The sequence below is a fragment of the Hemiscyllium ocellatum genome, chromosome 19 (genome assembly GCF_020745735.1).
Source record: "Hemiscyllium ocellatum isolate sHemOce1 chromosome 19, sHemOce1.pat.X.cur, whole genome shotgun sequence".
Lineage (NCBI taxonomy): Eukaryota > Metazoa > Chordata > Chondrichthyes > Orectolobiformes > Hemiscylliidae > Hemiscyllium > Hemiscyllium ocellatum.
In genome coordinates this window covers 42,426,481-42,447,380 of record NC_083419.1, presented here as the reverse complement: position 1 = coordinate 42,447,380, position 20,900 = coordinate 42,426,481, and the positions used below count along the sequence as shown (strand labels likewise).

The 20,900-nt window shown below is 41.6% G+C and overlaps 1 protein-coding gene across 1 annotated transcript; it reads right to left on the bottom strand.

Moving 5' to 3' along the window:
• Nucleotides 1-6,852: 6,852 nt before the first annotated feature.
• LOC132824727 (testis-expressed protein 52-like) lies at nt 6,853-12,105 on the bottom strand. Its single transcript, XM_060839403.1, has 2 exons — nt 11,501-12,105; nt 6,853-7,179 (listed from the first exon to the last, which is right to left on the bottom strand). Exons 1-2 carry the CDS (start codon nt 11,968-11,970, stop codon nt 7,038-7,040), a joined length of 612 nt encoding a protein of 203 aa, XP_060695386.1. The 5' UTR covers nt 11,971-12,105; the 3' UTR covers nt 6,853-7,037.
• Between the last annotated feature and the right edge of the window lie 8,795 nt (nt 12,106-20,900).

Below are 20,900 nucleotides of genomic sequence, written 5' to 3'. Positions count from 1 at the left end.
CTCTAGTCTCATAATACTTCAATATATCTGAGTTCATCAAATTCTGGCTTCTCTACAAATGGTGATCATGCCTTCAGTTACTGTGATTTAATAGCCATCCAAACTAAAGTGAGAGCAACTTATAGTAGAGGAAGAGTTGTAGATGTCATATGTGTGGACTTCAGCAAGGCATTTGATAAGGTTCCCCATGGTAGGCTGCTGGAGAAAGTGAAGTTGCATGGGGTCCAGGGCGTACTAGCTAGATGGATAGAGAACTGGCTGGGCAACAGGAGACAGACAGTAGTAGAGTCATAGAGTCATAGCGACCCAGCCTGTTCAGCCTCTCCCTATAACTCAAACCCTCCAAACCTGGCAACATCCTTGTAAATCTTTTCTGAACCCTTTCAAGTTTCACAACATCCTTCCGATAGGAAGGAGACCAGAATTGCATGCAATATTCCAACAGTGACCTAATCAATGTCCTGTACAGCCACAACATGACCTCCCAACTCCTGTACTCAATACTCTGACCAATAAGGGAAAGCATACCAAACGCCTTCTTCACTATCCTATCTATCTGTGACTACACTTTCAAGGAGCTGTGAACCTGCACTCCAAGGTCTCTTTGTTCAGCAACACTCCCTAGGACCTTACCAATAAGTGAATAAGTGCTGCTAAGATTTGCTTTCCAAAAATGCAGCACCTCACTTTTATCTAAATTAAACTCCATCTGCCACTTCTCAAGTGGGAGGGAGTTTCTCAAAATGGAGAACTGTGACCAGTGTTGTTTGTAGTATATATACATAAATGGTCTGATTAGCAAGTTTGCAGAGGTCACTAAGATTGGTGAATTAGCAGATAGTGAAGGGGACTGTCAGAGAATACGACAGAATATAGTTAGATTGGTGAGTTGGGCGGAGAAAGGGAAGATGGATTTCAATCCGGGCAAATGCAAGGAGATGCATTTTGGAAGATCTAATTCAAGAGCAAACTATATGGTTAATGGAAACGTCCTGGAGAAAACTGATATACAGAGAGGTCTGAGTGTTTGTACACTGAATGCGGTAATGTAGATTGATAGAGTGGTCAAGAAAGCATAAGGCATGCTTTCCTTCATCAGATGGTATATTGAGTACAAAGGTTGGCAGGTCATGTTACAGTTGTATAAGACTTTGGTTTGGCCACATGTGGAACACTGCGTATAAAAGGATGTGGATGTTTTGGAGAGGGTGTAGAGGAAGTTCATCAGGATGTTGCCTGACATGAAGGGTGCTAGCTATGAAGAGAGGTTGAGTAGATTAAGATTATTTTAATTAGAAAGACAGAAGTTGAAGGGTTGGTTGAGGGCTACAAAATCATGAGAGTTATAGACAAAGTGGATAGCAAGAAGTTTTCCCCAGAATGGGGTACTCAATTACAAGGAGTCATGAGTTCAAAGTGAGAGGGGAAAGGTTTTGGGGAGATTTGCATGGAAAGCAGAGGGTGGTAAGTGCCTGGAACATGTTGCCAGCGGAGGTGGTAGGAGTGGGCAAGATAGCGTCTTTTAAGATGTAGCTGGACAGATATATGAATGGGCAGGGAGCAAAGGATACAAATCCTTGGAAAATAGGCAACAGATTTAGGTAGAGGATCTGGATCAGCACAGGCTTAGGGAGCCTAAGGGCCTGTTCCTGTGTTGTCATTTTCTGTGTTCTTTGTCATGTGATCATATGAACCCAGAAAAAACACTTTAAAGTATACTTCTTCAAAACGTTACCTTCAGCTCCTTGGGCACAAAAGCATTGGAACTCCCTCCCAAAACCTTTACAGCTTTCTTTTCTCATTTAAGGCATTCTTTATAACCTACATTTATCACCAAGGCTTTTATTCATTTGTCTTAATATGGCCTCTATGATTTAGTGTAAGATGTTCATGTTGTATTCTTCTATGAAGCACCATGGAATATTTTATTATATTAAAGGCACTATATGAATGTAGGTTGTTGCTGAAAGTGTGCATACTCTAACACCTCCTTAAGCTCCTTTTTTAGCTGCTTTTGCTACCACTGCTTGTCCAGTTCTATCTGAGTTGGGTGGCACGGTGGCACAGAGGTTAGCACTGCTGCCTCACAGCGCCAGAGACCTGGGTTCAATTCCTGCCTCAGGCGACTCTCTGTGTGGAGTTTGCACATTCTCCCCGCGTCTGTGTGGGTTCCCTCCCACAATCCAAAAATGTGCAGGTTAGGTGAATTGGCAATGCTAAATGGCCTGTCGTGTTAGGTGAAGGGGTAAATGTAGGGGAATGGGTCTGGGTGGGTTAGCGGGTCGGTGTGGACTTGTTCGGCCGAAGGGCCTGTTTCCACACTAAGTAAGTAATATAATAATTGAGCAAGTCCAGCAGTCCATGTTTAACAGTTCACAGCAAGAAACCCAAGCTCTTCAGCTGCTTAAAATAGTGACTTTTTTTTAAAGAGGTGATTATTCCTTTCAGTGTCCCTTCTGAAAGCTGCTTCGGAACTGACTATGTAATGATATGCTAGGTGGTTAACGACATAACATGGTAGGAATGAAATGGAGACCAATTTCAGTAAAGTGCCCAGAGACAGGGCCCTGATGGTACTATTCAAATAATGTCTGCCCTTGTTGCAGGTGGTCAGCAGGGAGGCCTGCAGAGATCCTGTACAATGCCTACTTCCACCACGTTTTTAGTACACTGCTCCTGCAGAGTCACACTCTTGAATTTGACTTCGTGTTTCTAAAATTGGATCCTGATTACATGTGAAATGGTTTCCAATTTCTATGCTAGTTTATTTCCCAATTGAGTGATGGTGAGCTAAGTCTCTCCTATTGACATAAAAAAGCACTGAACAGTAAACACTGCTTGATCCAGAGTAACTGTCCATGGGGTTTGTGGAAATGAAGAGACCTTAATGAACCTCATGTAAATGCTACACAAAGAGATTTTAGAATATTTAATTATTTGAGGGATTTCTCACAATTTTGAACTTCAGAAACTGCACAAATAAAGGTAGAATACCTGCCCCAAGATACCCTGTTCCAGTGATGCTGGTTTCGCTATCATTTGGTGTCCCAACCTATGGTCTGGCAAAACTTGTTCATGTCAACACACTGTAAACTAATATAAACATATGAAATGGGAGTAGAAATAGGCCATTCAGTACCTTGAGCCAGCTGTGTCATTCAATAAGATTATGGCACATGTACCTGCTTGAATTCTACATTCCCATCTATTCAATAAGCTTTGATTTCCTTGCCTACCTACCTCTGCCTTAAAAAATATTCAGTCACGGTCCTTTTGTTGCCTTCTGAGGCAGAGAGTTCCAGAGTCACACAATCCTCTGAGAGAAAACTGGTGTCATTATTGAAGGGTATCTCTTAATTTTTCAACTGTGCCAAATGATCTGGACTGACTCATGTCTACCTTAGGGATCTGGTATACTTACATCAACTCCACACTCACTCTTCTAAACTCCAGTGGAAACAAGCCCAGTCTTTGTTGAGAAGACAATCCACTCAGCCCAGGTTTTGATTTACTAGACCCTCCTCTGAACCACTTCCTCTGCATTTACATCTTTCCTTAAATAAGGCCATTAAAGTTGCACAGTGTATCTGAGATGTAGTATCATCAACACCCTTTATAATTGAAGCATAATCCTTAATTTTCTGTTCAATTCCTCTCATAATAAATGTACGTGCTGTACCTGCATACAGCCATTTGTTGTTCAGGTACTGGAACACCTATTCTGCACCCTAGAATTCCAGTCATTCCCCATTTAATTAATACTCCGCTTTTTATTGTGCCCTCCAAATTAAGCAACTTCATATTTGCCCACATTATACCACATCTGCCAGATTTTTGACCACTCACTCAACATATTTTCTTACTCATCATTGTGTGATTTGTGAATTTAGATACACTACATGCCTTCACTTCTCTCATGTAAGTTATTGATGGAAACTGTGAAAAGTTAGGCCCCAGCATAGATCTCTGTCAGACTTATCTTGTCAAATCCTGTCAAACCGACAATTAACGCATATTCTTTGTTTTCTGCGAGCTAGTCTATCTATGCTAATATGTTTTTCAAACATAATAAATTTATTTTGCACAATTACATTTGATGTGGCTTATCAAATGACTTCTAGGAATCCAAGAATGGTATGTCTACAGGCTCCTCTTCGTTCATAGCACAAAGAATTTCAAAAAACTCCAATAAGTTGTTTAAACATTTTCCATTAATAAAACCAATCTTACTCTTCCCCAAGTACCTTGAGCTTTCTAAGCATCCAGCTAGTCTCTTTAATGATCAATTCTAACACATTCCAATAACAAGCATCAAGCTAACTGGTCTATAGTTTCCTGTTTTCTGTTTCCCTTCCCACCCTCAATGGAGAGGTTATATTTACTATCTCCTGGCCTGATGGAATACTTCCAGAATTTAAGAAGATTTGGAAAATTAATACCAACACAACTACTAGCTCATTAGCCAGCTCTTTTAAGACTCTAGGATAAAGTTCATTTGGACCTGGAAACTTGTCAGTCCACACCTCATCAACTTGTCCAGTGCTGCTCCCTGAGTGATTGTAAATTTACCAAATTCCTCTCTTCCCTCCAACTCCTGAAATTACATCTCTTGGTGGAATTTCTTTGTATCCTTCACAGTGAAGACAGTAGCAAAATATTAATTAATTTAATTTGACACTTCCCGATGATCTACTATTAACTTGCCATGCTCACACTCGATAGAATCAACACTTACTTTTATTCACAAACAAAAGAAGAAATTGCTGGAAAAGCTGGGTGTGTCGGACAGCACGTGCAGAGACAAATCTGAGTTAATGAACTCGACCCGGAATGTTAACTCTGATGTCTCTCCATGGATGCTGCCAGATCTGCTGAGCTTTTCCAGCAATTTATGTCGTTGGTTCTGATTTACAGCATCTGCATTTCTTTCAGTTTTTACTTAGAGTCATCATAGAGTCATAGAGATGTACAGGGTGGAAACTGACCTTTCAGTCCAACTCATCCAGGCTGACCAGATATCCTAAATTAATCTAGTCCCATTTGCCAGCATTTAGCCAATATCCCTCTAAGCCCTTCCGATCCATATTTCCATCCAGATGCCTTTTAAATGTGTAATTAGAGTGGTGCTGGAAAAGCACAGCAGTTCAGGCAGCATCCGAAGAGCCTTAAAGAAGTTTTCCTCCTCTCTCTACAAGAATCTCAGGGAATCCCTCTCCCACTGCAACTCCCAGGTCATCTCCTCTGCCCTGAAGCACCTATTGTACTCTATGCTACTTTCTCCCCACCCCCACCCTTCTCTCATTTATCTCTCCACCCTGCAGGCACTCTGCCTCTATTCCTGATGAAGGAGTTTTGCCCAAAACGTTGATATTCCTGCTCCTCGGATGCTGCCTGAACTGCTGTGCTTTTCAGCACAACTCTAATCTAGAATCTGATTTCCAGCATCTGCAGTCATTATTTTTACCCAATGTTGTAATTATGCCAGCCTCCACCACTCCCTTTGGCAGCTTATTCCAAATACACCATCCTCTGTGTGAAAAAGTTGCCCCTTATGTCCCTTTTAGATCTATCCACTCTACCCTAAATCTATGCCCTCTGGCTATGGACTCCCTCACCCTAGGGAAATGACTTTGTCTATTTACCCTATCTATGCCCCTCATGATTTTATAAACCCCTATATGGCCATCCCTCAGCTCCAACCGTCCAGGGAAAACAGCCCCCCTCTATTCAGTCTCTCCCTATAGCTCAAATCCTCCAACCCTGGCAACACCCTTGTAAATCTTTTTTGAACCCTTTCAAGTTTCACATCATCCTTCATATAGCAGGGAGACCAGAATTGCACACATATTCCAAAACTGGCCTAACCAATGTCCACTACAGCCGCAACATGACCTCTCAATTCCTATACTCAATGCACTGACCAATAAAGACAATCAAACTCCTTCTTCACTATCCTTTCTACCTGCATGTCCACTTTCAAGGAACTATGAACCTGCACTCCAAGGTCTTTTTGTTCAGTAACACTCCCCAGCACCTCACAATTATCTAAATTGAACATCTCGACCCATTGATTCATCTGATCATGATTCTATTGTAATCTGAGGTAACCTTCTTCACTGTCCAGTACACCTCCAATTTTGGTGTCGTCTGCAAACTTACTAACCATACCTTTTATGTTTACATCCAAATCATTTATATAATCGATGAAAAGCAGTGGACCCCACATTGATCCATGTCACACCCCACTGGTCACAGTAGTCTAGGCAACTCTTCACTACCACCCTCTGTCTTCTACCTATGTATCCAAATGGCTAGTTCCGTGATCTAACCTTGCTTTTATTCCTCTTGATTAACCTTTTAGTTATTCCCTGAAGTTATTAATATTCTGACCAATCATCCTGCTTGCCATGCATTTTTGCAAAGTTACATGTTTTGACTTTAGATTTGGTGCTTTCCCAGCTTCTTCAGATAAACACAGCTGGTCCATTTACAATTTACATATTTTTTTCGACATAACAGTAATGTAGTTATTCTGAAATATCCCCTTAAATGGCTGCCATGATGTCTCAATTGATTTATCCCCTAGCCTAGTATGGCAGTTCATTAATAGCTCAGTTTTCATTTCCATATCATCATGCTTATTGATGTTTCAAATATTAGCCTTAGACACAATTTTCTCCCTTTCAAACTTGATGTGAAGTTCGACCATTTAGTGATCAGTACATTCTAAGGGTGCTTTTACTCTGGAGTCATTAATTAATTTTATTAATGAATTAATTATCTACCAATATCAAGCAAGAGAGGCAATGAACATTTCAGTGTGAAAAGTTTCAAAGTAAATTAACATGTTCTAAATTATATAAATATCTTTATCACAGACACTGAGCTTATGTTCACTGCTGTATTAATGTTCCAGTATCAACAACTCCTTTAACATTACCTGCACTTTCTTTTAACAAAGCCCAGAAGAGGTTTTGATTAGTTACTAGCTATCCTAGTAAGTAAGGAGCCATTTCATTTTCCCTGCTTTCTTGCATTCAGGTTTCACATGAGCAGCTGCAGAGTGAAATTGTCTCTAAAAAAGCTCTTTGGTCCTTAAAGTTGCAGCTGGTTGTCTTGTATTCCTTTGTATCAGGAATGATACAGCAAGGTAGTAGTTGTGGAGTGCTGACAAGATGCCTGTAAAAGATAATAACATATTAATACCAGTTTTGCAAAATAATTGATTTCGAACCATTCATCGATCAATGTCCAACATTGTTGTTCTGTAAGTTCTTCTGCAATAGTACCATAGGAATGTATGAATTGTTTGTAATCCAGCAGTTCAGCCATACTATGACAGAACACGTGCATAGCAAGTCGGACTTGACCCCTGACTTCCTTGCTCAGAAGTGGAGACACTATCACAGCATCTTTGGACCCTCGTTTGGAATTTATATCTGAAAATATGAATTAAAGGCAGGAGTAGGCCACTTCAGCTTGTTTCACCATTCAATAAGATCTTGGTTGACCTAATTGTAACCTAAACTCCACATTCTCATCTACCTTCAAGAACCTTTCACCTCTTACTTATCAAGAGTGGAAGTGCCTTTGTCTTTATTTTTAAACAATGATCCCTTGTTGCAGATTCTTCCACGAAAGGAAACATCCCTTTTATATCCACCCTGTCAAGACCCCACCCCCTCCCTGAGTATCTTGCATGTTTCAATTAAGTTACCTCTTACTCTTCCAAATTCTGGGGATATAAGCCGAACCTGTTCAACCTTTCCTCATAAGATAATCGACCTATTCCAGATATTAGTCTAGTAAACCTTCTTTGAGCTGCTTCCAATGCATTTACATCCATCCTTAAGGAAGGAGACCACTACTGTATCAGAACTTATGAGCTGGAAAGTTAATGCATTTTCTTAACCTGCTTCCATTCCAGCAAGCTGTACACTTTCAGCATTATAGATTTTCCAGATATAGGATGAGCAGATATCCACAAGAGACAAACTTTCCAAACATATCTCAACCTCACATGCTTGAGGATTGACCTGTAAACACAGCATGATTTAGAATTACAATTCTTGAGGTTCCTGGAAGTCAAGGGGACTCTGAACTTTAATGAAGCTTTACATATCTACATATTAGGAGAAGTCATTACAACTTAATTGATTCTTCACAACTTTTGGAGAGTTCTGTCCTAATGCTGTTGTGCTATGATGGAATGTCTGACTCATTTACCCTGTTCCAGCATTATTATCTCTTAGTATCCCTCGAGGTCTGGGAAAATCCGTAAAATATTATCTACCAATATTAACTTGTTTAGATGAGATGCTTCAAGCGGGAGTGGTTTGAGGATGGAATCACATCCACAGGATGTGAAACTCAAATATTTTTCCTTTCAAATTCAAACATAGCAATGATCAGAAGTATCTTTTTTCTTCTGTACTTACATCCAGAAGTAGCAATATCACAAGTATATATTCACTATTTTGAGTTGCAGGCTGGAGAATTATCAGCAATTAACATTAATTATATTAGTACAACATCTTTCACATCTTCAAGCCTTCCTAGTTCATGGCGCACGTTGTTACATACTCAAGAGAAAAGGGTGAACAAGCTCAGTGGGTTCGGCAGTATTTGTGGAGCGAATCAGAGTTAAAGCTTCAGGTCATTCTATTTCTCTCCACAGCTGCTGCCTAACTTGATGAATAGTCATTTATGTAGGGCTGGGAAAATATACCAGTGAAAAGGTCCCAGATATCTCATGGTGATGTTGTATGTGATATAAATTGGCCAGAATACCAGAAATCCCCTGGACTGCTTCAAGCAAATGTAACAGTACTTTGAGTGCATTTGAAAGGGCAAACAATCCTCAATTTAAAATCTCCTTCAAAAGCCAGCAGCACTTAAGTGCCAACTTGGAGAATGGTGTGAACATTTGGATCGTAAAACCTGGCTACCTAGCATCACTGGTTTTGACTTTTAGGGAGTTCAACGTGCATAAAGTTGAGTCTAAGCTCTTTATAAAATTTGAAAAGCATACTGGACCCAGTACAGATCTTCGGGAAACAGCACTGCAAACCATCTCCCAGTCTGATAAACATTGATGCATCGTCACCTCCTGTTCCTTGTTGCTGAGTCAATTTCATATCCTTACTGTCACTTCACCCTTAAATTCATATGCTTCCGTCATTTCTAGTAGGCCTCATGACTTCTTGGTACAACCTAAACATACTATCCAATGGAAAAGTAAAGGCAACCAAGGCAGAGCTTGCTAGATGATAGAGGACTTCGAGAGGAGTGAGACAGTAAAGTAGGGCTTGTGACAGTTATCAGCTTGCTAGTGAGAAAGAATCAGGGTAAACATAAAAAGTGTGAAAAGAAAGACATTGAGGCCAATATGAGAATAGATTTACAGCTCATATAAACTGGAATTTCAAGTTGTTTGACAGGAAAATTAACAGTAAAAGGCTTATCAGAGAAGGTGTTAACTTGGATTTAATGGAATCACAGCTGTGCCTCCCCCTCATCATTTGCTACTACAGAGCAAACTAGGGGGCAAATGTGCATGTTTGATTATAGGAGAGGTGGTGCATCCTATTCTCATTGTTGAGAAACATGATCGTTCATTAACTCAGTGGTGGAAATGCGCCAATATGGAAAACTTGCCCATTAGTGAATTAGGTTTGTCATCTAGCCACCAAGATTTCCATTATTCCTGAGTCCATTGGGATTTAGTGGTGGCTCAGGGATCTTCTCAAATTCAGTTAGGTTTCCAACCAATTCTGAACGTAACCCAGCAACACATCCCTTAACCATGCACTCAGTTTGCCATTGCCATCTTGATTTTCAGTGTGGGATTTCCTCTTTTAAAGGTACAGTGCTCAGTTAAGGTTCCTGCTATCAGAAATGGGTGTCCATTGAGAACAACCCTCATCCTTGCATCTAAACCTGCCTGCTTCTACCTAACTGGCAAAAACCTTCTTGTGACCTCAACTGTACTCCTGTCTCCAAGCAAAGACTAAAACTAGATAAAATAATGTAAAGTATGTGATAATACCAATAGTTGATAAATTTGATATCAGAAAGGTGCAGCTTATATTCCTGAGGGAACAAAGAGGAGAAGTTATAAAGAAGCAAAGGAGCTTTTTTCCCATCCTTCTCTTACAGTGGGTTTTGCAAAGGATTGAAAGATTGAAAATGTGTCTTCCTTATTCAATAATCTGTTAAGGATAAACTACAGGTGGTGATGCGTTTAGAAAAAAATACACCAGGAGAAAACTAACAGCTATTAAATACATATAGACTAATAATGGAGAAATTGCATGAAGTATTTTGATTTGAGAGGATTGATGAGGGTAAGGGTGCATTGACTTCCTACAGGTGTCAAAAAAGTGTCACAATTTATCTTTCTTCACAAAATGTAAGCCCATGGGATTAAAAAAGTCAATAGCAGCATGAACATAGTAGATAGAAAGCAGAAAGTTATGATGAATGGCTATTTTTGAAACTAGACAGTTGGCATACAGTGGAGGTTTTCCCCAATGTTTAATACCAGGATCACGGCTATGTTTAATATACATGAATGCCTAAGATTTGGACCAATTGGGCACAAAGTCAACATTTTCAAATTTCAATCTCAAAACTTTGAAGTGTAGTAAACAATGAGCAAGTTAGTGATAGACATCAAGGGGATATTAGTAGACTGGTGGAACAGATAGCAAAATGGCAAATGGAATTTAACGTAAAAAAATGAGATGTCATATGTTTTAGTCAGAAAAATGGAGATATAATTTTGTGAGTATTACATCATTTTAAAGGTGGAGCATAAACATTAAAATCTAGAGTATTTGTGCAAAAATGTTTGAAGGTGGCAAGGCAAGTTGACAAAGCATTTAATCCAGCATGGGAGATCCTAACCTAGAAAGATAAAGTGCAGAAACCAGAACATTGTGGTAGACCTAGAAAGGCACATGTCTGGCCCCAAATTGTGTCTTATTCTAGATACTACACTTTAAGGAGGCAAATACGTGTTGGTTAGGTCAAGTTTTATTTAAAAGGTTCTGAAATAAAAGATTACGTTTACAGGGGTAGACTTGAGATGTTGCAGTTAGTATCTTTTGAAATAGAGAAGTTTATGAGGAGATTTTTACAAAGATGTTTAAAATCACGAACAATTTAGACAGAGTAATTTAAGAGCGAATGTTTCCAATTGCTTAAGAAAAGAAAAACTTCTTAATGCAATACATGGGTAGGATTTGGAATGCATTGTCTGATAGGATACCAAATATCATTTAATAGTTGTCTTCAAAAGAGAAATAGATAAATACTTAACAGAGTAATTAACTAACAGCTACTCATGGTTAATTAACTGGACCCCTTTGAAAAAGCAATTCCCTGATTCTATAGCCTAAAAAATTATTAATATCAGAAAGAAATAGAGTTCAGTAGAATTTACAACAAAGAAAATTGTTCTTGAAAGCATTGACAAGAAAGATTTAACAATCATTACCCTTTGGAATGTCCTGGAGGGAGGATGTTGCCATGGCTGTCAATTGGAGGCATTCTGCTTTCACTCTTGATCTTTAACTTCCTGTTGTGTTCCTGCTCTTTTTCCAATAATGCAATTGCTTTCTTCTTGCCCTGTAAATCAAGGTACAGATTTCCATGCGACACAAAATGCAGCCAGGTATTTTCCCCCATTTTTGAAGGCGGTGGAATGCTGATTGGATATAGCGAAGCTATCAATTTGGAAACACGTGCTTGGCCTGTGCTAGAAGGATGTTTCGAACCTTGGGAAACATAACATCTCCAGACGTTACTGTCAATCTCTCTGTCTGGCCTGTTAGAGAAGATAGGTGAAAACTTTCCAACATTCAGCCATTCATGGTGTTTTAAAGAGGGGCAGTGGTTCTGCAGAGAATTATGCATTCTGTGAAAGAACTCTCCAATCACGTCTTTGTGTGGGGGTGGTTGAAGCATAATTCTTTGCTGTACATTGGGTTGAAATCCGGTAAATCTTACATGTTTATCTTCTAACAGAAATTCTCCACTTCCACCTGGAAGTGATTTTGAAGCTGGTGCAGGGTGCCTTTCAGGCCTCTCCAATGATGGTTGGATCTGTAATCATTGGAAAAAGTTCTGTGTCAATTAATGTTTCAACATCAAACTTCATGCACATACTTCACTACTTACTTGAAGATGGCAGTAAATGTATTACAGTTGGACGTCAATGCCCCTGAGTTTGTGGTCTCACTCTTGATAGTGGTTCAGTTCTTCTGTTGGGAAGTATGCAAATGCAAACATCTAATGAGCAGGATCAGTGGTGGTTACAATGAATGGTTGAATAACATTCACAGATGAAGAATAGCCGCTTGGGAAAGGTACCAGAAGGTTCATGAAATTATACTTCAGCAAGTAGTCAATGGCATTTTAAAGTCAAATATGGCAGACTGGAAGTATGCAAGCATTTCTGCTATAGGTGCATCATTCTCCATATTGGTTCAGGATAAAATCAGATGTCTACAGTGCGTTCATAAAACAAATTAAGGGCTTATGGCCTGTTCGCTGGCTTACATTTCAAGAATGGTTTTCCGAAGGCAGCTTGTCAGGACAGTTTGTACTCAGTCAAACAAGTATTTCAGACTGTCTGCATAATCTTAGGTTATGTTTTGTATATTTACTTATGTTATGACACAAGGAAGCAAGCCAAACTAAACAAGTCTCACAATCACTGGAATTGCACCATAGTGAAATGAAAAGTCAGTGACCCTCAAAATTGCCCATTTGTCCCTAAGAAGTCTTTAAGAAAATAACAATCAGATATCAAGGTTATAAATTAAGCAGAAACTAAGAATTTATTGCTAATACCTTAACTTTAGCATACCAAAGCTAAACAAAATGTAATGTAATCAATGAGTTAAACTTAAGCTTTATTGTTTGTAACCCAATTCACATGCACAGACAGACACAGTCTAAGTTTAAACTAAAAAGAAAATAAAAGAGTTGCAATTCACCAGTTCAATAACTGTTTCAATGATAAGTACCTGGTTTTAATGGATCCTTGAATGATACAGTCACATGTGCCTATAATATAATGTATCTTGCTTGAATTCTGATGTCATCAATAAGTGCGAACAGCTTCCAAAAGGCGCTAAGGAATATTCACTTATTTCTTATAAACTGGGATTATTTTCTCAGAACATTCTTTAACTGAATACAAAACTAGAGACACAGTAAAATCCAAACACAGTTTCCTAGTTCAATAGCTTCTGCCCAAAAGACCCAGTCAAAAACAATTCAGTCTCGACATTCTCAGTGGCCTCCCCTTGACTGATTAATGCTGCAAGTCCTTTACCATAACACACCTGGGTGGTAAAACATCTGCAGTGTTCTTAGAACAATAATGAAACAGCAATTATCTTTCCAAGTCAGTTCTCATATTAAAAAATGGTTTGTTCTTTCTTTTTTTTTCAAAAATCAAGCAGCTGTTAAGGTTCAATTCATAACTTCAGCTTACAGTTCCTCAATCAAAGATAAGAAAAATAAAGAAGGTCTCAGCATTTTCTTGAATATGAACCAATAAGTAAGGGCAAGCTCTTTGCAGCTATATATTTAAAGAATACCCCGCCCTCACGCAAACCTTCGTCACCACGCATAACCCCGCCACCACGCCGACTTTCGCCACCACGCATAACCCCGCCCCCACGCTTATTTCCGTCACGACGCATGACCCCGCCCCCATGCTTGACCACGCCCCCACACAGAGTAGCGTCACCACGTCTAACTCCGCCCCTACATCGATCTCTGTCCCCGCCCCTAATCCCGCCCCCACTCCCAGCTCAAGTCCCACACCAGGTCCTAGCTCCCAGCCACACCATCCCTCCAGACCTCCCCCTCTCTGAGGATGAAAGATCAGTCCTCGGCAGAGGCCTCACCTTCATTCCCCTACGCCCTCGGATCAATGAGTTCAACACGCGCCGAGATATTGAACAATTCTTCCGCCGCCTTCGCCTCCGCGCCTACTTTCATAACCAAGACTCCCGCCCACCCTCTGACGACCCCTTCTCCCGCCTCCAACGCACCCCATCCACCTGGACACCCCGTGCTGACCTCTTACCTGCCCTCGATCTATTTATAGCCAACTGCCGCCGCAACATTAACCGACTCAACCTGTCCACCCCTCTTACCCACTCCAACCTCTCACCCTCAGAACGTGCAGCCCTCCACTCCCTCCGCTCCAATCCCAACCTCACCATCAAACCAGCAGACAAGGGAGGCGCGGTAGTAGTTTGGCGCACCGACCTTTATACCGCTGAGGCCAAACGCCAACTCGCGGACACCTCCTCTTATCACCCCCTCGACCACGACCCCACCTCCCACCACCAAACCATCATCTCCCAGACCATCCATAACCTCATCACCTCAGGGGATCTCCCATCCACCGCCTCCAACCTCATAGTCCCACAACCCCGCACCGCCCATTTCTACCTCCTGCCCAAAATCCACAAACCTTAATGCCCCGGCCGACCCATTGTCTCAGCCTGCTCCTGCCCCACCGAAATCATCTCCGCATACCTTGACACAGTTCTGTCCCCTTTAGTCCAAGAACTCCCCACCTACGTTCGGGACACCACCCACGCCCTCCACCTCCTCCAGGATTTTCGCTTCCCCGGTCCCCAACGCCTTATTTTCACGATGGACATCCAGTCCCTGTACACCTCCATCCCCCATCACGAAGGACTCAAAGCCCTCCGCTTCTTCATTTCCCGCCGCACCAACCAGTACCCTTCCACTGACACCCTCCTTCGACTGACTGAACTGGTCCTCACCCTGAATAACTTCTCTTTTCAATCCTCCCACTTCCTCCAAACTAAAGGAGTTGCCATGGGCACCCGCATGGGCCCCAGCTATGCCTGTCTCTTCGTAGGATATGTGGAACAGTCCATCTTCCGCAACTACACTGGCACCACCCCCCACCTTTTCCTCCGCTACATCGATGACTGTATCGGCGCTGCCTCGTGCTCCCACGAGGAGGTTGAACAGTTCATCAACTTTACTAACACCTTCCATCCCGACCTCAAATTTACCTGGACTGTCTCAGACTCCTCCCTCCCCTTCCTAGACCTTTCCATTTCTATCTCAGGCGACCGACTCAACACAGACATCTACTATAAACCGACTGACTCCCACAGCTATCTGGACTACACCTCCTCCCACCCTGCCCCCTGTAAAAACTCCATCCCATATTCCCAATTCCTTCGTCTCCGCCGCATCTGCTCCCAGGAGGACCAGTTCCAACACCGCACAGCCCAGATGGCCTCCTTCTTCAAGGACCGCAGATTCCCCCCAAATGTGGTCGACGATGCCCTCCATTGCATCTCCTCCACTTCCCGCTCCTCCGCCCTTGAGCCCCGCCCCTCCAACCGCCACCAAGACAGAACCCCACTGGTTCTCACCTACCACCCCACCAACCTCCGTATACAGCGTATCATCCGCCGTCATTTCCGCCACCTCCAAACGGACCCCACCACCAGGGATATATTTCCCTCCCCTCCCCTATCAGCGTTCCGCAAAGACCACTCCCTTCATGACTCCCTCGTCAGGTCCACACCCCCCACCAACCCAACCTCCACTCCCGGCACCGTCCGCTGCAACCGCAGGAAATGTAAAACTTGCGCCCACACCTCCTCCCTCACATCCCTCCAAGACCCCAAGGGATCCTTCCATATCCGCCACAAGTTCACCTGTACCTCCACACACATCATCTATTGCATCCGCTGCACCCGATGTGGCCTCCTCTACATTGGGGAGACGGGCCGCTTACTTACGGAACGCTTCAGAGAACACCTCTGGGACACCCGGACCAACCAACCCAACCACCCCGTGGCTCAACACTTTAACTCTCCCTCCCACTCCACCGAGGACATGCAGGTCCTTGGACTCCTCCACCGGCAAAACATAACAACACGACGGTTGGAGGAAGAACGCCTCATCTTCCGCCTGGGAACCCTCCAACCACAAGGGATGAACTCGGATTTCTCCAGTTTCCTCATTTCCCCTCCCCCCACCTTGTCTCAGTCGGTTCCCTCAACTCAGCACCGCCCTCCTAACCTGCAATCTTCTTCCTAACCTCTCCGCCCCCACCCCACTCCGGCCTATCACCCTCACCTTGACCTCCTTCCACCTATCACATCTCCATCGCCCCTCCCCCAAGTCCTTCCTCCCTACCTTTTATCTTAACCTGCCTGCCACCCTCTCCTCATTCCTGATGAAGGGCTTATGCCCGAAACGTCGAATTTCCTATTCCTTGGATGCTGCCTGACCTGCTGTGCTTTAACCAGCAACGCATTTTCAAATTTAAAGAATATAGGCTGCCATCCCGAGAATGATAGATGCTATTCCCACTGACCGAACATCCCGTCCCCTTACCGAACTCTGACTAATAATCCTTGCACTCTTTCAAGTTTCCTCACATCCAAGCTTCATGTGAAGGCTGCTGTGTTGCAGCAATGCCCTGATCTAAGCTTCCTCTTTGCTACCTGGCTGTTCTGCCAAGCCATCTCTTATGAAATAAGACTGACGGCCAATACTAAGAGTGCTTTGCACCTCCCTGTTTATAAGCAGGAAAATTTCCAGGCCCCCCCAATTTTGAGTGCATTGTCCATTGCACCAAGCATTTCAAAGCCATGAGCATTCTCTGAAACTTGATTCATGTGTGCTCATGTGTTACATCTGTACTGAGGGATCATATAACACATCTTGCATGATTAGATTAGATTACTTACAGTGTGGAAACAGGCCCTTCGGCCCAACAAGTCCACACCGACCCACCGAAGCGCAACCCACCCGTACCCCTACATTTACCCCTTACCTAACACTACGGGCAATTTAGCATGGCCAATTCACCTGACCTGCACATCTTTGGACTGTGGGAGGAAACCGGAGCACCTGGAGGAAACCCACGCAGACATGGGGAGAATGTGCAAACTCCACACAGTCATTCACCTGAGTCGGGAATTGAACCCAATCTCAGACACTGTGAGGCAGTAGTGCTAACCACTGTGCCACCGTGCCGCCATGCTCAAGACTTTATTGAGATTATATCTCCCAATCAATCACACTCCACAGATACATCACTAGACAATTCCAGTGTGAATGCATATACCTAAACTTTGCTAAAAAGATACATACAGTTGAGGCTTTTTTGTCTTGCACTCATCAAGACTGAAACACTTGAAAATAACAATTTTAGAAAGGAAGCAATGATTTGTTCAGCATGAGAAAAGGGTGTTGATTGATTGAAATGCAATAGGAACACTAGAAACCAGCTGAAGATTATCAGTTGAACTCATAGTGTTGTTCATTTTTGTATAGTAGAAATGACATTTGTTGATACACAATGCCTTGATCTTTACAAATGAAAAGAATGCTTCTATGGAATGCATGTTTTCAGTGAAAAAAATGAGGTAGTAGACAACCAATTCTGCTGGAATCTCTTGGTAATGTCTTCACCAATCAAACCTGCCTGGCTTGATTTTAATCAGTTGCCTAAAACAGTTAACACTTCTATGTCAACCATAGTCCAATTAATCAGCACGCTCTTATCATGCTGTATAAATAGTTGTTTTCTTTCTGAAGTTTTTCATGCATTTCAGTTCTGATGAATACAAGACAAAAGGATTTGATGACACCCATCATACAATTGATGAATACTTAAACTCCTAACTTGAATATTGTAGACTATGGTGAGGAGTTGAGGAGCCGACAGCCACTGCACTGCTATTACTGCATTTATCTGGCTAGCTAAGTAAGAACTTCAGAATTCCTCCGTGAATGGTACCATAATAAGAACATGAGGCCCAGTACAAAGATGTACTTGTCCATGACTAAACATGCTGAACAAAAAGCACTGATCTCCAGACATATCTGTTAACTAACATATTGTTTGAGAAATTGAATGCCAAACTCTCTTACAACCATACCAGCACTTTTGTTTTTACAAGGTTATCCAACACATCATGGATGAATATTTGAAATGTGACAATTTTATCTTATTTTTGAGCTGTAATTTACTGAGTTACATTAGAGCCAAAGTATTAGGGCTGAATGAAATATTAGTTTACATAGGTAATAATTAGTCATTGTCCACTGTAAGCACTGAAAGAGACTGTAAGCATCTCTTTCTCGAATAAAAAAGACATCTAATATCATAGATTGAAGGGTGGCACAGTTAATATCCAGCATGAATCAGGCAAGGTGTCTACACAGAAGAATTGTAAACTGAGCCCACATTGCTGGAGTAATCATGTACCATGGATGTAGGTTTGCTCGCTGAGCTGGAAAGTTCATTTTCAGACGTTTTGTCACCATACTAGAAAACATCTTCAGTGGGCGTCCAGATGAAGCACTGCTGATGTTTCCTGCTTTCTATTTATATGTTTGGGTTTCCTTGGGTTGGTGATGCCATTTCCGGTGGTGGTCATTTCCTATGGTGATGCCATTTCCTGTTCTACCATTTACCACCCCCTGAGAAAAAGAACCTCAACCTGATCTACAAATTTTCTCAAAACTCGCTAATTTTGAACTATGTTAAGCAGTTAAGCTATTTTACTATTTAGATCAAGTATCTTAGAAAAAGTGATGCAATTATTGCAAGTGGATTTCCCTTAGATAAGGTGTAAAGCTATGCAAGGAATTCTAACAAGAACAAATACATTGCTCCTTTTGTTCCCAATAAATTCTCCAAATAAATGTTTTTCTAAATACCACAAATGACATTTTACAAATAACAATTATAATTTCCATCATTTCTGAGTAATTGCAAATCACTCTCATGATGAATCTAATATGTTTACCTGCATTTTCCTAATGAATCTCCTAGCTTTGACAAATTTTATAGAATCATAAAAGATACAGCCAAGAAGAGGGCCATTATGCCTCCTAAGCCTGTGATTTTTCTTAGAAAGAGCTAAAAATGAATCCCCATAAATTGATCATGTTTTCTCTTTCAAGATCTGTCCAATTCACCTTTATGATGAATGATTTGGAGGTACCTGCGTTGGACTGGGGTTATTAAATGTTAAATCACACAACACCAGTTTATAGTCCTCTTCCTCAACAGGAAGAGGAGCGGCTTGAAAGCTAGTGCTTCCAAATAAACCTGTTGGACTATAACCTACTGTTGTGTGATTTTTAACATTATTATGTTCAGGCAGCTTATTCTTGATCATAACACTTCTGGCTGAAATCCTTGTCCTGTGATTACTGACCTTTCTGCTTTGGGGAATTAGTTTCTCCTTATTAACTTTATGAAAACACTTTGTGATTTGAATCTAGCAATCTTCCTTCAATCTTCTTTATTGTAAGGAGAATAACTACAGTTTCCCCAGTATTTCCATGTAACTGAAGTCCTCTGCAGCCTCTGGAAGGTTGTGGGTAGGTGCCATTCAAGCGAGTTGCTTTTCCCAGATGATATCCATCCTAAAGTGTGGTGCACAGAACTGGCCACAATATTCTATTTAGTGTCGAACCATTGGCTTATAAAGGTTAAGAAGAACTCCCGTGCTTTTGTATTGTAAGCCTCTATAAAGCCATGGATTCTGCATATTTTTTACATACATTTCAACATCCTTGATACACATTCCAATGCTTTTTATATTTACAATCCAAGGTCTATGTATTTCTGCATTAAAATTTAAAAGTAAAATTAAAAAGTTTGATTTATATTGCCTTACCTGCTGTGTCTGCTCTTTTCATCTAATAGTTCAAACCTCCCAATGTCTGTTCCTGTCATCATTATATCATAACCATCCTGTCAGCTCAAGGGCTGGCAGAATGTGAGGCTATTCAAATAGAAGGTACTGACCAATAAGCTGTCCCAGAAAAGAAACCAGGCAACAACCTTAAAAATAAAACATTAGGTGCTGTTTTATTGTTTATACCAGTGAACTTTTAAAATTAAACTTTGTATGTTGGTTTTGCTGGCGAGAACAGAATTTATTGTCAATCCCTAATTGTGTATGAGAAGATGGTGGTGAGCTGTCGTCTTCAAATGTTGTAGTCCATGTCACATAGATATAGGGAAGGGTTTGGAGGGATATGGGCCGGGTGCTGGCAGATGGGACTACATTGGGTTGGGATGTCTGGTCTATTTCCATGCTGTACATCTCTATGACTCTAAATGTACAACACTGAAAAAGAACCTTCGGTCCAACTTGTCCACACCGACCAGATAACCCAACCCCATCTAGTTCTGGCCCATATCCCTCCAAACCCTTCCTATTCATATACCCATCCAAATGCCTCTTAAATGTTGCAATTGTACCAGTCTCCACCACATCCTCTGGCAGCTCATTCCATACACGTACCACCCTCTGCTTGAAAAATTTGCTCCTAGGGTCTCTTATATATCTTTCCCCTCTCACCTAAACCTATGCCCTCTGGTCCTAAACTCCCTTACCTCGGGGAAGAGACTTTGTTTATTTATCCTATCCATGCCCCTCATGATTTTGTAAACCTCTATAACCTCTCCCCTCAGCCTCTGACGCTCCAGGGAAAACAGCCCTAGCCTATTCAACTTCTCCCTATAGCTCAATTCCTCCAACCCTGACAATATCCTTGTAAATCTTTTCTGAACCCTTCCAAGTTTCACAACATCTCTCCAATAGGAAGGAGACCAGAATTACATGCCATATTCCAAGAGTGGAAAATGTGTTGCTGGTTAAAGCACAGCAGGTCAGGCAGCATCCAAGGAACAGGAAATTCATCAGGAAGAGTGGCCTAACCAATGTTCTGTACAGCCACAACATGACCTCCCAACATCTGTATTCAATATTCTGACCAATAAAAGAAAGCATACCTAAAGGAAAGCAAAGCCTTCTTCATGATCCTATCCACCTGCCACTCTACTT

What these genes read in the sequence shown, in the direction of transcription:
- LOC132824727 (XM_060839403.1), bottom strand. Translation starts at nt 11,970, where the DNA reads ATGCTTCAACCACCCCCACACAAAGACGTGATTGGAGAGTTCTTTCAC. An exon ending in CCTCCAGGACATTCCAAAGG is followed by an intron (nt 7,180 to 11,500) that starts GTAATGATTGTT and finishes TATCTTTTACAG; the next exon opens with GCATCTTGTCAGCACTCCAC.